At 41.1% G+C, this 15,554-nt stretch overlaps 1 protein-coding gene across 6 annotated transcripts in view; it reads left to right on the top strand.

Annotated features, from left to right (window-relative positions):
- Nucleotides 1-14,864, top strand: part of CNPY1 (canopy FGF signaling regulator 1) — a 44,659-nt gene extending 29,795 nt beyond the window's left edge. Inside the window, exons 1-4 of one of the 6 annotated variants that reach the window (XM_043462476.1) lie at nt 5,597-5,731; nt 6,806-7,009; nt 8,805-8,901; nt 12,819-14,864. In XM_043462476.1, coding sequence (XP_043318411.1) covers nt 6,866-7,009; nt 8,805-8,901; nt 12,819-12,856 — 279 coding nt within the window. In that variant the 5' untranslated portion in view covers nt 5,597-5,731; nt 6,806-6,865 and the 3' untranslated portion in view covers nt 12,857-14,864. Of the gene's footprint in view, nt 1-5,596; nt 5,732-6,005; nt 6,465-6,805; nt 7,010-8,804; nt 8,902-12,818 lie in introns of those variants that run through there. The other 5 variants (XM_043462478.1, XM_043462479.1, XM_043462477.1 and 2 more) reach the window with 5 other exon arrangements.
- The last annotated feature ends 690 nt before the right edge of the window (nt 14,865-15,554 follow it).

Here is a 15,554-nt window from a genome sequence, read left to right as displayed (position 1 = left end):
AGACACACATGGATATACAGACCCATGTGCACATACACACATGCACACAGAGATACACTCAGACACGCAGACACGTGTACATAAGACCCACATGTACATACACACATGCACACAGAGATACACTCGGACACACAGACACATGTACATAAGACCCACATGCACACACACATATGAACACATAGATACACATGGGCACACACAGACACATACATACAGACCCACATGCACATACACACATGCACACAGAGATACACTCGGACACACAGACACATGTACATAAGACCCACATGCACACACACACATGAACACATAGACACACACAAACACATACATACACACCCGTGTGCACATACACACATGCACACAGAGATACACTCGGACACACAGACACATGTACATAAGACCCACGTGCACATACACACATGAACACATAGACACACACAAACACATACATACACACCCGTGTGCACATATACACATGCACACAGAGATACACTCGGACACACAGACACGTGTACATAAGACCCACATGTACATACACCCATGCACACATAGACACACATGGACACACACAGACACATACACACAGACCCACGTGCACATACACACATGCACACAGAGATACACTCGGACACACAGACACATGTACATAAGACCCACATGTACATACACACATGCACACAGAGATACACTCGGACACACAGACACATGTACATAAGACCCACATGTACATACACACAGAGATACACTCGGACACACAGACACATGTACATAAGACCCACGTGCACATACACACATGCACACAGAGATACACTCGGACACACAGACACATGTACATAAGACCCACATGCACATACACACATGAACACATATACACACATGGACACACAGAGACACATACATACAGACCCACATGCACATACACACATGCACACAGAGATACACTCGGACACACAGACACATGTACATAAGACCCACATGCACACACACACATGCATACATAGATACACATGGACACACACAGACACATACATACAGACCCACATGCACACAGAGATACACAGGGACACACAGGCACACATGAGAACAGACCCACATGCACATGTGCACACGCACATAGACATACATAGACACACAAGCACCCAAGGACACACATAGACACACATACATACAGACCCGCATGCACATGCATACACACATTCACACACATGCACACACATTCACTCACATACACACAGCCGTGCACCAAGAATGTTTCTGGAGGATGGAGAGCTGGGCTTTGGGGTCTGGGGGAGGCGTTCTAGGGGAGGCATCAGTCTTACTTTTTACTCTATGCTTTTGTTCCTTTCTGATTTAAAACAAAAATCAAGTGAATGTGTTACTTTTTCTATTTAAAACTATTTTTAAAGAAAGGCTTTTCTTTGCGGCCAGCGGGAACACATCTGTGTGCTCATGTTTCCACAATGAGGGAGATGAAACACCGTGGGTTTCTGAACTGATCCCAGTCTTCGTCCTTTTCCTCTGAGAGTGCTAAGACTTTCAAACAAGATCTCACAGGGATGACGCAACCGGGAAATGCCACAACAGAGTTCCCGTAGGTGACTTTTCACTTCTTCTATTCCAGGAAAGCAGTTTGCAGAAGTGGTTAGAAATGGATTCTTATTGTGTTTTCAGAAGCAAGATGGTGAAAGACTGGCAGATTTGGGAGGTGGGGGGCAGAAAATTGTAACATCAGGACACGGGTATGTATTTATGTGATCTTTAGCTAAACTGATAGACAAGGAGTCATATTATCATCCACTGGGATTTATTGGCTCTCTTCCAGGCAGTCTTTTTCAAGTATTTCTTTGTAATTTTATTCAGAATCACAGGAAAGTCCCCTTTAAAAAGCCTGAATTAGAGACGTAAGTTTGTCTGATACGGAGATGGAGTTGAATAAATACTGTTGACTGAATGAACACATTCCCATCACCTCTATCACTGCTGCAGTTCTTACCGCCTTTGCCCTTTTAAGCACTGTCACTTTCTTCTATTACTTTTTTTCTAATCTGCAAAATCCTTCCGGGGTAAGCCAGCAGAGGTCAAAGCTCAGAAGCAGCGTGAAAAGGTCGCCCTAAATCCTCTCTTAGAGTGATTTTTAACAAAGATTGAAAAATTGTAACATTTTTCACATGGATAGTTGTATTTCAGTTCACCTAAAAATGTTTGAAAAGTAAACTTTCTTAAAAGACTAATAGAATACTTTTTAAGATGAGAAATCAAATGGCCCTGCCAATTTTGTATTTAATAATGAAAAGAAAGTATATATTTTTTAACTTTAGGAAGTCGAATTGAGTTCAATGACTCCCATTTGGAGTTCATTAATGGTGATCCATTATGCAATTTTTCTATACTTTCAAGTTTTCCATATTGTTTAGCTGAAAACAGGCTCCAGAACTTTTAAAAAACATGATTGAAATCTTAATAGTTTTGAATTCTAGGAAAAATTTCCCCCCAATCACATTATTATTTTATTATTTCTATTTTTCTCACAATCTGAGCGTATACTTTATGTTGACATAATATGTCCAGGAATAAAAATAGGAAACACTTGCAAAATATTTATTTCAAATAATGACTTTTTCTCAGTATTCAGATTAAAGGAGGCAAAATTTTTGATGTTTTCATAAATTTATTGTGTCATTTGTGGTAAATTGTGCTGCAGTCTTTGTATTTTTGCCCCCAAGGTTTTATTGATTGCACAAATTCACCTGTTTTAACATCAAATTTATGTAACTGAAAAAGCTAATATTAATTCTGTTATATGTTGCCTGGCTTTGGCTCTCTGAACAAAGGCTGCTTAAAATCTCTGTTATTGATTAAGTCCAGACGGGATTCATTTTTTTCTGATATACAGAACACTGGAAAATTTATCAACCTTTATTATTCTTCATCAAAATGAGCTTCTTTAGATTTCTAATTATATTGTCCAATAAAACTAAACAGTCAATGCTATTTGCATATTATATGAAGAAGTGTCACACAACAAACTCATAGCAGTCAATTAACATAAAAGCTAATTATATATCTCATCAACTTACAAGAGTTTCTGAATTCATGCTCTCCCTGTTGTAGCCTAAAGCAAAGGAGGTTTGAATTTTCACTCCTAAATATTGACTTTTAACTAATATCAGAAGTGATTTCAGTATTTTATGGATGAAAAGTTAGTGATTAAAGTAGATGTAATATTTGCTGTAATGCAATTAAAATTTTTACAATAACGAAACCTCTAGGAAGAAAACCTTTGCAACAACGTGAAACTAAGCAGGTTGAGTGTTGGTTTCCTATCTCAGGGCCCTTCCAAAATAAGCATCCAGATAAGTAAGATTTATTTGAGATTGTCAGACTGTTACGAAGGAGACAGTATACCACAAGGACAGTTTTCATGTCCGACTGTACACTGTAACATAATTGTATTGCTGCCTGATTGTGATAGCTATCAAGCAAGAAATTTGCTACAAGATTAACAGAGACAGTAATGAAGGAACACGGAAAGCACCCTGTAATTGACTGTTATTAAAGTGTTGCCATAGTGGTCCGGAATAATTCCCTAACTCCAGCTTTCTAGAGAAACTGAAGCCAAAACTTTCAGCTACCTTTTTCTGTTTTCAAGTCGGAATATGAGTACCTCCTCCCATCCCCATGTCATTGCTCACAGAACAAGCACATGGTCAGAAGGGGCCTAAAGGAAAAAAAAAAAAAGAGAGAGAGTCATAGCTAGGTTTCAGAAAGAGAAAACTTAGGATTTTACTCTGAGGGTGCACTGAGACAGTAACGAAATCGAAACGGATGGTTTTTGTATTTGCAACCGATACCAAATGAGTCCATGTGTAAAAGTAATGGCTGGTGAATCGGTTTTCTCCCGATACAATGATGGCGGCCTTTTTCATTCATATTTTAATGAGGTTAGTATCTCTGAGACCCTCCTTCCAGGACAGAGGCAACACTCCCCTAAGACTACAATAGGAGTTGCTTTATTGACAAGTACTATTCAAAATCTTCATAGTATAGAAAGAAAGCCTCAGTTTTATTCCACTTGTCTCCATACTTATTGCACTCTTAAAATCAAAACACTTTGAGGGGAGAAAAAGCCTCAATTATTCCCCGAACAGTCTTTAAATTTAGTGAAAGTAGTTCAGCTAAGTGGAATCATTTTAAACCCTAATTGTGTGCATTTTAAAAGTGGAATCATGTTAAACCCTAATTGTGTGCATTTTAATAAATGTATAAATAGCTACCATGCATAAGTATCTTTTTCTTTAAAATTTTCTCGCAAAATCAGATGCTTTGATTGGGATTTTAGGTCAATTTTTTAAAAAATATTTCTGTAGAGTGAACTGTACTAGTCTCCTGCTGTGTGTTTTTCTTTCTTGCTCTCAGTGAAGACTGTAAAACAGCATTTTCTGAGCTCTCTGCCAGCAACATTTCCTACTCTCTCTATTAAAGAACGTTTACTAGAAAGAGCCAGCTAATTACATCAAAAAGCCAGTTAGCCTTCAAAGATGTATGAAATCCACAAAACTCACATGTTGATCCCTGGATATAACATATTTGTGTTAAAATTGGTGCACTACTACTCTATTAGACATACAAAATCCCACTTTCAAAACAGGAAAAACAATCCTGTTTCGTAGAAAGTTATCACATGGTGATGATTTTTTTTGTTGTTTTGTTTTTTTTAAAGCGCCAACCGGGAAATAAATAAAATGGCTCTCAAAAGTAAGTTGTGGAAGGTCTCACGTTATTAACACTCTGATCTGTTCAGATCTTATATACTCAGGGGTTTTGCACGCCGCTCAGAACGTCAGGTCTGTTTTAAAATACGATTCCGAAAGTGGTCTCGGCGCCTCGGGAACTAGTGTGGTGTATTCGTCCAGGGTTCCAAAAGCACCCTCCAGCACGCGGAGCCTCTCTTTTCAGTGACAGCGTCTCCCCAGTGCTTGCGGTGAGACTGGGGACAGGGCTAGGGAGGGGCAGAGAGAAGGCATTCCCGATGACAGATTTCTAAACGAAAGCGCCAGCTCTTCACTTGGAGGTTAAAGTGCCGCTTTGTTGACATCCAGAAAGTGCTAGGAGCCTCTTCATATGGACCAGACCGGGAACTACACAGCAGCACTCGCCTGGCAGAATGAAGACCATACTCATTCTGTTCACGATCTGCTTGACTAATTGTAATTTAAGAACCGACTTCTCTTTTCTAGCTTTTAAGTCCCAACACATATTTAATCTTTCGTCTCCGTAAATCCATAAAGCAGATTCTGTCGGTTAACCTATGTTTTTGGTTGTGTTTACAACTTAGGAGGCTTACACGGCACAATTAAAAGTGTGACTACATCGTATTCATTGTGGTTCGATTGTGCACTTTCATCTACTTTTTAAGGGTCTTCTGATTGTAGACATTAAAATAAATCACTCATTAAAAATAAACAAACGGTATTTTAGCGAATAAAGGATGTTGCAGTAGACTCCAGCTTAACAAGCGACTTAATTGCCAAGTTGACCGCAGGGGCCTTGAAAGCAGCTCGGAGTCGGTCTCCAGGTTCGCCAAGAGAAGGTGGGAAATTTCACCCCCACGCCCGTGATGGGGCCGGTGGAACGTCCCCGCGCTGCCCTTTCCCTTCGCACAGAGTTGGCTCCTTGCTGAGACTGGGGGTGAGCGCAGGGCCGCCGGCGCGGTCGGGGCTGCAAGCAGGTTTGCGCGCAGGGGCGCGGGGCGCGGGCGGCGGGCGGGGCGCGGGGCCTTTGTGCGCCCGGAGCGCGCCCGTGAGCGCCGCGCGGTCGCCGGCACCGGAAGGGTTCACACTGCGTCTGAAAGGGGGACAATGGAGGCGCGGTATCTGCACAGCGCCGAAATCGAGTTCATTTGTGATCCGGCCCCTTTCACCCCGGTTGTCAGGCAAACTTCCTACTTTGATCAGCAGAGGGTGGAGAGGCAGAAAGGCCCGCGGAGGCCGGGGCCGCGGCGCGCCCGCGGCGCCCTTGGCGGGTCCCCGCCCCCTTCCGGAAGGAGCCGCGGGGACGCGGCCTCCTGCACCTTGACCTGTCTAGACGGCCCCCGAGTTGGTTATTTTCTTTTTTTGTCACGGTTACCAAGGGCGCGGGGTGCTCTTTGACCCCCGTGCGGGGCGAACGTGGTGGTCACAGGGTCCCCTGAATCCTCGTCGGATTCTGGAGGGAGAGGGGCGCGCGGACCCCCGCACCGGCTGCTCCAAAGACAACGCGCCCGCGGCCGCGCCCCGCGAGCGGGGACACGCCGTCCGCCCGGCTTCTTCCCGCCCCGCGGCCCCCGGCCCTGCCCCGGACCCCGGCGGCCACCGAGGGTCCAGGAGGCTGCGGAGCGCGAGCCCGGGCCTGGGCCCAGCTCGAGGGGTGCGCGGCCGTAGAGACCCCGCGCGCTCCGGCTCCGGTCTGTCGGTTTCTCGCAAGTAAATAGATAATAACAGCCCTTCTGTGTGGCTCAGAGCCTTCTTCTGCATGTTCCGTGATTTTCAGAAATTATCTCCTGTAGAAGGATAGTTGCTAGTTTGAATAGAAGTTTTTCTTCTGGCCACTTTCAAACATAGGCACCTGTTAAAAAGCGGAATTTAAGCTAACCTCTTAAATGCTGTAAATAATACAGCTGGGCAGTAACCGGACAGGAAGACTGTTTGCCCGCGTGGGGGGTGGGGGTGGGGTGCGGCCACGTGCGTTCAGGGGAATGGCTCTTGAGTAACACTAACATTAAGTCAAGTGTCCTGCCTTTTTCGTTTTTGTTTTTCCTTCATAGATCCCCTTAGCCCAGTCGGAGGCGTTCCTCACAGACCTCCTGGACAAAGTGTGCGAGCGGATGAATGACTACAGACTGGAAGAAGACCCCGTGACGAAGGAGAAGACTTTCAAGAGATTTGCTCCTAGGAAAGGAGACAAAATATACAAAGAATTTAAAAAATTCTATTTTTATTCAGATGCTTACAGACCTTTGAAATTCGCGGTAAGCTCTTTTTCCGCAGAGGAATCCTATGCTCCGTGAACGTGTTTTTGGTACTTTAAAGAAATTTCTTGCTCTTTGGGATTTTGTTGAGTTTCAAGACAGGCCCATTAAATGTTGTCTGTTAGCGTTGTCGTCCTGCTGCTTTCTCGGTGTTAACCAGGCGCTCAGTGACTTGCCTTTCGCATCACTGGGGGGCTGTGATAGTTTCATCTCCATGGAGACACTTAAGTGATATTTTCCAGAAAGTGTGTTACAAGGCCCAGTGACTTGGAGGCACCGTTTGCAGGTTGCTTTGCTCCTGGGGACGGTGGGGAAGGGGACTCAGTCAGTCCCATGGGCGGGCGGCGCTTGTACAGGGTCCCGTGTCAGGCATCAGGGGCCATGGTCCTGAGATTAAAACCTAAATTAAAATGAGTGCTGTTTTCAAATATGGATAGCCACGCGATGGAGGGAGAGGGACGCATGTCACTTTTTCCTCCCCCCCGCTTCACAGAAGAGGGAGAATTCTTTCTCCTCCGGAGTTAATTCAACTATTTTAGCACAGACTCGGTTAAACAAAGGCTTAGGGATGCTCGTCGGCCTCGTGGCACATTTCCTCCCTTCAAAATGTTTACTTTACGTGGACGGTGGCCTCTGACTCAGAATGTGCCCACCAAATATATGGCAAGAGATTTCACTATACTTATGCTGTTGAGTCAGACCGTGATGGGAAAGCCTGTTTAAGAAATGTCTGTGGTTCACACGGTGGCCAAAATGTCAGACATGCCGACCCCCTGATAGAAGGGCTGCAGCTGACTTTGGGCGATTTCGTTTTAATTAAAAAGTCAAGGCAATAATTCAGGGCTGAAAATACTATAGCATGGGGACTGCAGAGAGGAAGTGTGCTTATATTTCACAGGTCTTCCATAAACACGTGATAGTGGAAGTTAAATATTTTTAAATGCCATTTAAAATTTTTTAGAGTCTCACTTAATGAACTCAGAAAATGAGTTCCATGTCTCCAGTGAACACCCTTTAGCATCACGGTTCCTAAGAGTGTAAGCTTGTGTTTCCCCAAGGCAGACACATACTCTAGTCAGAATTTAAGGGTTTCAGAGGCATGGGTACCTTTGAGCACCCTCTTTTCAGAAATGTCAGATTTGTGGGCAGAGGGTGAGGGGAGCGAAGTGAAATTGTAGATGGATCTCTAACTGTTAGGAAAAGAAAGTTTCCCGAGTGACTGACAAGCCGTTATCCAGAGTGCAAGGGAAGAAGCGTTTGTGTTTTCACTGCTGAGAAAGCTTAATTGTTTTCACATTTCAGATCCTGCTTTAGAACCGCAAAATGGATTGTTATGTTAAATATAAAGGAAACTGGTTTAACCATTTTAAGGAGCCATGTTCTTTAAAGTTTCCAAAAAACAAAATAACAACGGCAACAACGGCAAATATAACCCACCAAAAAAGCGAAGACTTTTCAGCTCCATAAGTAGGAGCGCCCCCCCCTTCCTGTTCCTTGCATTCCATTCCAGTTTGAGGAAGAGAAACAAATACAAAGAACCATTTTCCTGCCTTACCCTCGTCTTTCAACACGACTAATCAGTCAGCTGAGTCTCGGGGAAAATGATGCAATTAGCATTCTGGGGAGAGGGTTAATCCAATGCAGTGATGTCTTAAACCAAAAGGGCTAATAAAAATGGACCACCTTGGTAACATGATTTTCTGTTTTTAGCTAATAAAACTGTGACAAGTCCTTCCTAGCAAGATGTCCTGTGAGCGCACATCTATCCACGTCTGTTGTTGTTCTGTTTCTGCAGTGTGAGACTATAATAGAAGAGTTGGAAGATGAAATATTTTCACTTATCACCCAGGAGGCACACCACCTCGCTGACACGCTGTGCGGTGGAAAGTCAGGTACTGTGTCTGATGTGGCGTGCGCCCTCTCCCAGGCCCACCCCTCTCCCGCTCAGCAGCTTTTTTTCATTTTTTTTCAAACCGAGCCTGTCTGGTGAGGGGAGCAAACAAACCCACCTCGGGGCTGTGTGGCCTTGTTGCTTGCACTTCTGCACCTCGGCGTTTTTAAGTGAAGTCACACATGCTTGGCTCCCAGCCGGGAAGGAGCACAGGCTTGGTTAGCCCTGCCCGGGTCCAAAGCATTTCTCCTTTTAAACTTTTAGAGCTGGGTTCTCCACCCTGGACCAGGGAAGGATTTCTTTATGACTTGCCTGCTCACCTGCACCAACAGACAGTGGGGTCTCTCTTTAGTAAGAAATTTCTGATGTTTTCCTGTTGGTTTATTTGGGCTGGAAATTTTTTTTTCAAGTTCCTTTCCCCAAATATCTACTTCTTAAAACTTTTTTTTTTTCTGGTGTGGAAAATAATATTTGATTCGTATTCTTAAACACACGCATACATACACATAACCAGAAGCTAGAAAACACTGCCAAAACTTTATTTCCTATATACAGAGTTGAAACACAGGATCACCCCGGCCCTCCCTTCTGCTTAAACACAGGACTTTTAGTCTGTGTCATTTTGACACTTTTAAAATAGGTTTATAAGAATGTGGTACAGGTTGTACATTGTTTTCAGATATCTTTGAAAAAATGACTGTGATATTTGGAGACGATGATTGAAAGCTGGGGAAATACTTGTATGCAATTATAGAAGCCTCAGATGTCTAGCATTCAGCAATTGTTTATAATAAAATATGATATACCTGCATCCATAGAGTCAAATTTAGTGCCAAAGTCCTTGAAATAATAGTTACTGTGATTTGAAGATAAATATTTGTCGTTCAAAGTTATTGAACAAGAAAGTAATAGATTTCCATTAACATGACGAAGTTTTCTTACTGAGTAGATAATGGGGTTGTTCTCTGTTTAAAATCCAGTTTGGTTGGGAGTTTGAAGACCACAGTGAAATAATATAGTCAGAATATAGCCAGGAATTCCAGAGCTTTTTCCATTGATTTTGGATATGTACTGTTGTAAGTGGTGAACTTCACATAATTGAAGTGAACTTCACATCATCACAATTTCCCAAAGAAATTATTTTTGAAGGTTTTCAAGCAATTCAGAGATGAGAATGTGTGTGTTAGGATGTAAGCAAAAATGTAATGAACAAGATTGGGAATATTTATTTTTCTGTTTTTCCTCAAAGGGTTTGGGCTTGTCATTATCATCTTTGCTATATGAATACCTGCTCAGATATTATGGAAGTCTCTAGAAAGTTTCGCCAACTCTTTATGGCAGGAGTTGCTTCAAATAATAAGATTCTGAGGAAACGCTGTTTCCAAGTGCAGCAGTTTGGCTTAATTTCAATTATAGTCACTATCTCTTTTCATTCCTTCCGTATGTTTATAATTGGAAATAAAAATTAATATTATCCTAAAGAAAATGCAGTGTAAAGCATAAACTTAAGATGTGTGCAATATCACTAGTGTAAAATAAAACATGATCAAATCATTCTTAATAGCATCGATTTTTGAAAGACTGATTAAGTGTTTACTGTAAACATAAGTATCAGTGCCCCAGCCCTATTGAGAACACACGGTAACCACTCCAAAGGCTTCTCCGCCACATGGCTGCTACCTAGTGAAGTGGAGTGAGCTTTTTCAGGCTGTTTCTTTGTGAAACATACTTATGGGTACTCTAAATAATTTATAAATAAAAACTAGGAATCCATTAATCCTAAAAGAGGCAAGAGTCCCTGCCCCTCCTAACTGCCCCCCACCCCCCATCATTGAAGGAAGTAAACCACACAACAAGGTCAAGGGTTTTCCAAACTTAAAAATTATTGTCAGGAAAAAGCTGAAGTGACACAGTAATGAGAATAATCCTAAGTCATGACTGCAGCCAACAAAGAAATAGTATGTTTTAACCTATCAGGATGGTTTTCGAAATCTGTGTAAAAGGTGAGGCTCTCATATCATAGAGAAACTCCAGATGCTTTTAGTGTAATCTGAAATACACTCACAGTGAGTTTTTTATGGCAGCATGAGCATCAGCCTCTGTTCTGTAAAGATGAGGCTTTGTTTTATCCTGTTCTGCCACTGCTTCGCTGCAATCCCTCTGCCTGTCTAAGTGATGTTTTAGAGAGATGACCGTGTGTGTGCGCGTGTGCGTATGTGTACTGGAGGTTATGAAACTACAGTAACCAATACTTGACCTATATCCTATGAACAGCCACTATACTGAGGGCTCATAAAATGTCTACATTGCTTTTAGGGAGATTAATAATCTTTTCAAAGGTAGATATTTTTAGAACTAGAAGTTTGGTTGGAAGGTTAATATACTTTATATACACCTTATATGTTTGTGTGTGTGTGAGAGAATTTTGCTTTTTTTCTAGTTAAGGTAGACCTTTTCACTTTATTTTTAATAGTTAGCACGGGAGCAAATCAGTGCTTATTCACAGACTTCAGCATTTCAGCTTTAGAGGTATAAATGACCTAGAAAATTTCTGTAAGGTATTTAAAGTGTACATCATGCTGATTTGATATGTGCATCCATCTAGTTAATTAACACAAGTATGATCGTTGAAAATATAGGAATCTAAGGCCCACCCCTACACACAAATACATGGGGAATAATGGAGAAAACATGTTAAATTTAAGATGACTGTGTTTGGCTTTAAAAATAATACTTCTGTGAGATTTTCATAAACGTGTTATCTTTTCGATGAGTGAAAAACATCTCGGTGAAGTGCTATGGGTTTGCAGGTAGACCTGCAGATGCCACTGTAGTTTTATTCAGTGGATAGAAGAAAAGTTATCAAGTGCACTCTGTTTTAGGGACATGAGACAGCAAAAGTGGTAAAGGGTTATTTCTTACGTATCTCCTTTTTTTCCTAGGCAGAAAATAAGAGTTCATTAGATTTTCCTAGTTGAATGTTTTGTGGCACATGACCCAGTCTTCTCTAGATTGTCATTTTAATGTCTTGAAGTAAAAATGGTATTTTAAAATCTTAATAAGATACAAGGTCATGATTAAAAAGATGGCTATATTTCACTCAAGGTTAAACATGTCACTCTAGATTATGGATGAATGGATTCTTTGGTTTGTGGAGGTATTCATTAGGAAGAGTGAGTTTATAAATATAAATACATAAATATGTTTTTTATACATATCACTTCTGCTTTGGTATCAAATCTTAACATTTAGAAAAACATGAGACCAATAAGAATTTGTGACATGGTCATTTTGAACGGCCACCTAAGGAATAAGGTCTCAAGTATTCTGAAATAGTTAGCCTGCATTTAAAGTAAAAGCATTTCGACCTTTCTGTGTAGACTTTCAAGCATTAAAGAGAGTGGTAAATTCTAATATTAAAATAATTACTTTCAAAGCAAACACATGATACAAAATAACACAAGGGCTAGCCTATTTCCTATTTTAAATAAATTATGTAGCTGGAATAATCCATAGCCCAGTCTAGAGAGCTGGCGTTCATTGCTTCCAGTGGGAAATGTACTGTGTATCCAAGCCTCTCCGCACCTTGGATTAAGTGCCCAGCACACTGATTCCCTGTCTCGAGTTTTCCTTAAATACTCCCATGGCCACAGGCAGGAGGACACAACCCATGGGCTTTGTTTCAAAATGCTCCAGGAAAAAAGGCTGGCAGTGCCAGTGGAATAGCAGTGGTTGACCAGTCTGCAACAGAATAAACTCATTCTTCTCTCTGCTTGTGTGTATTTGAAAATGTCCATAAGGAAAGTTTTTGGTTTTTTTTTAAATGTGCTTCCACAAGAATGTGCTTTTGCAGAAAGTAAATGACTTATGGGCTGATGTTAAATGTGAGAGTGATGCCATCTAACTTTTTTCCCCCAGGTCTGTGTGAAACTTCCACTAACCACACTGAACTCTAGGAATCTCGGTGCTACTAGCAGAGAGGAGTCACCTCACGGCCCCCAAGGTCAATGTCTGCATTTCCGTCTTCATGTTTCTTCACAAGAAGAAACTATGTGTCTCTTTTTCATACTGCAGGGTCTCCTGTTTGATATTTTATTGAAAATCTCTTCTTTGGCATCATGACAAGTCCCACTTCTTTCTCCAGGTGCAGTTGAGGAGTACATGAAGCAAATTACCTGTGTGGATTTTGATATTTACAAAGAGTCTTGGCAGGAAAGCATTTAGTAATAGGACAAATGTGAAGACATTTCATAAATGAAATAAGGATTTAATAACATGTACTGCATAGTTCATGCACATATACAAGTATAGTGTCCTGTTTGATAAGGACTTGATTTGATTTCATAAGTACTTGATTAGTCATGAAATTAAGAAAATACATTGCAAAATTCCAGGCTAATTTTTATGGACTGTATGGCTATCACCAAAAGAAATGAATTTACTTTATGTCAGGAATGAAATTTAAATTTCTAGAAACCTTAAGTTTAAATACTTTCTAATTCCTAAAATTTAACCAAATGCATAGAAAGCAGTGAACACTTTTATAGTGAACAATTTTATTGGCCTTTCTAACGCATGCATTCTGAATTGAAATGATTTAGAAAGTTGATTTATTATTCATGTATTTATTATCATGTATTCTTAAAGGCTGACACCAATGGACTCGTTTATTTTGGTGCAAACTCTCCTGTCATGCTTTGTTTTTAAAGATTTTCACCTCATATTTAGCATGTAGATTTTACTACTAACCAACTATTGTTCTGTCTATGGATGTTTTTGTAGGTGTGGAGATGAAAGGAGAGATGGAAACTTATAGAAAATTGCCTTTTGACCACCTTAATAATGGTGTGTAGTGATCTCACTCTTAGAGATTTCATTGTCTTGGGGATCTCATTTCTTGGAGATTTCAACAGAGATTATTGTCTCTGTTGAATTTACATTTAGTGGAATAAAACTTTAATTGTTTAAAATGTCAGGACATGCTTCACACACAATGTTTTAAAGAAGAAATTCTCCTTGTTATCTCTGAGAAATTTACGAAGTGGGTTGATGTTCCGCCTCCAAAAGCAGAAAGTATTTGCCGTGTGTTACAAGGTTACCTAGAAAGCGCATTACTTAAACCGTTCAACTGACACTTGGGGAGAAAACAATTTGTAAGTTTAGAAAAATTTGCCACCATGGAGAGAAAGAAGTTCCCTTTCTCCCTCTCCCACCTCAGCTTGTGTTAAAGTCAGGCTTCTGTGTTAATGTCATTCATTCACTGAGAAAGTTTCTGATTTTTTAGCTGATATCAGTAGTGTGGAGCCTATATATTATAACCTGATGAGTCTGCACTGCCTGCAACTGACAAAAAATGGAAATGGGATTTAAGAATCATTAGCCTCATTTTTCAGGACGGTAGGAAAACTGGGACTTAAAACATAGTGCCTAAACCTTTAGTAAACTTACCTATTTAAGTTTCGTTTCGCATATCAGATAATAAGCCGTAAACGTTATCCTACCTTCGGCTTCCTTGGTAAGCACACTGAACTATTTCTTCACGGGAACACAACAGAGACACTGGCTTGAAGTCCCCGTTCAAACCGTAACACTTGTGTGTGTAGGGGTGTCGCTGACAACCCCCCACATACATACAGTGCTCTTGCCAGCCGTAGAATTTAAGGGAATGTGGGCTTTGGTTTCCACCCTGAGTGTCTGTGGGGAGGTCTGCCTTCACTCTTGATGGTGTTTCCCATGGATGTTGGTGCTTCCACTGTGACAAGAACCACACACCTCGCCTCTGATGGTGAATATCTCAAGGTTTTGCTCAATATGGCTATTCAGTTTTTTCTTATTTCCTAGTAAAAATAATCTTGTCTCTTAGCAAGATTTTCAGTATCTCATGACTTAGATATTTTGCTTTCCAGATCAAACTTGTTAAACTCATGTAAACGTTTGTGATTGCTGATTAAAACTACATTTGAGTCCTGGATATGAGTCACTGCGTTTCTTACGGCTGCGACGACTCTTAGGTTTCCCTCCGGGTCGTGGTGAGGCTGCGCTGCTTTTGCTAATGAAAAATAATGAGAGAGGAGCCGCTGGCTCCACCGTCCCTCCAACCACATTCCCTCCAACCACATTCCTGCCTTTTAATGACCTTTATTGACCAAAAAACCAAACAAAAGCAAAAAGCCTGAAAAAAGGAAAAAGAAAACAACACCTAGGCTGTAACAGAAAAGTTTCTTAGAGTCCCTGAAAAGCCACCTAATACTGAGAGAAATTCCCGGAGAAAATATTGGGGGGAGGCTTACATTACTTATTAGAATAATGAGGAGAGAAGATGTGTTTGAGGTGGATGGTTTCAAATCGCAGTTTTATGAGATGGTTTCTCTGGGTCTCCACGGAAGACTTCTGTGAGCCTCGTCTCATAAAGAAAAAGACCAAATTGGCTGAGATGCACAGCTTATATTTTGTTATGTGGATTACTATTTGCAAAGAATAAGCCAAGACCAATGAATCTATTTCACTGAGGAGTGGAGAGTGGAATAGAGCAAAGTCCCAAATGGGAGCGATCAATACTTGATTTACTAAGACAAGCCCTAAAAAAATAGAGTCAATAGCTGGTTATATTTTTTATACCTATTTCTCTGCTTGGTTGACATTTATTCATATATG

The sequence above is a fragment of the Cervus canadensis genome, chromosome 3, assembly GCF_019320065.1.
Source record: "Cervus canadensis isolate Bull #8, Minnesota chromosome 3, ASM1932006v1, whole genome shotgun sequence".
NCBI classification, from domain to species: Eukaryota; Metazoa; Chordata; class Mammalia; order Artiodactyla; family Cervidae; genus Cervus; species Cervus canadensis.
The sequence above is the reverse complement of the archived record's forward strand: the minus strand, read 5'-3'. Positions and strand labels throughout refer to the sequence as shown.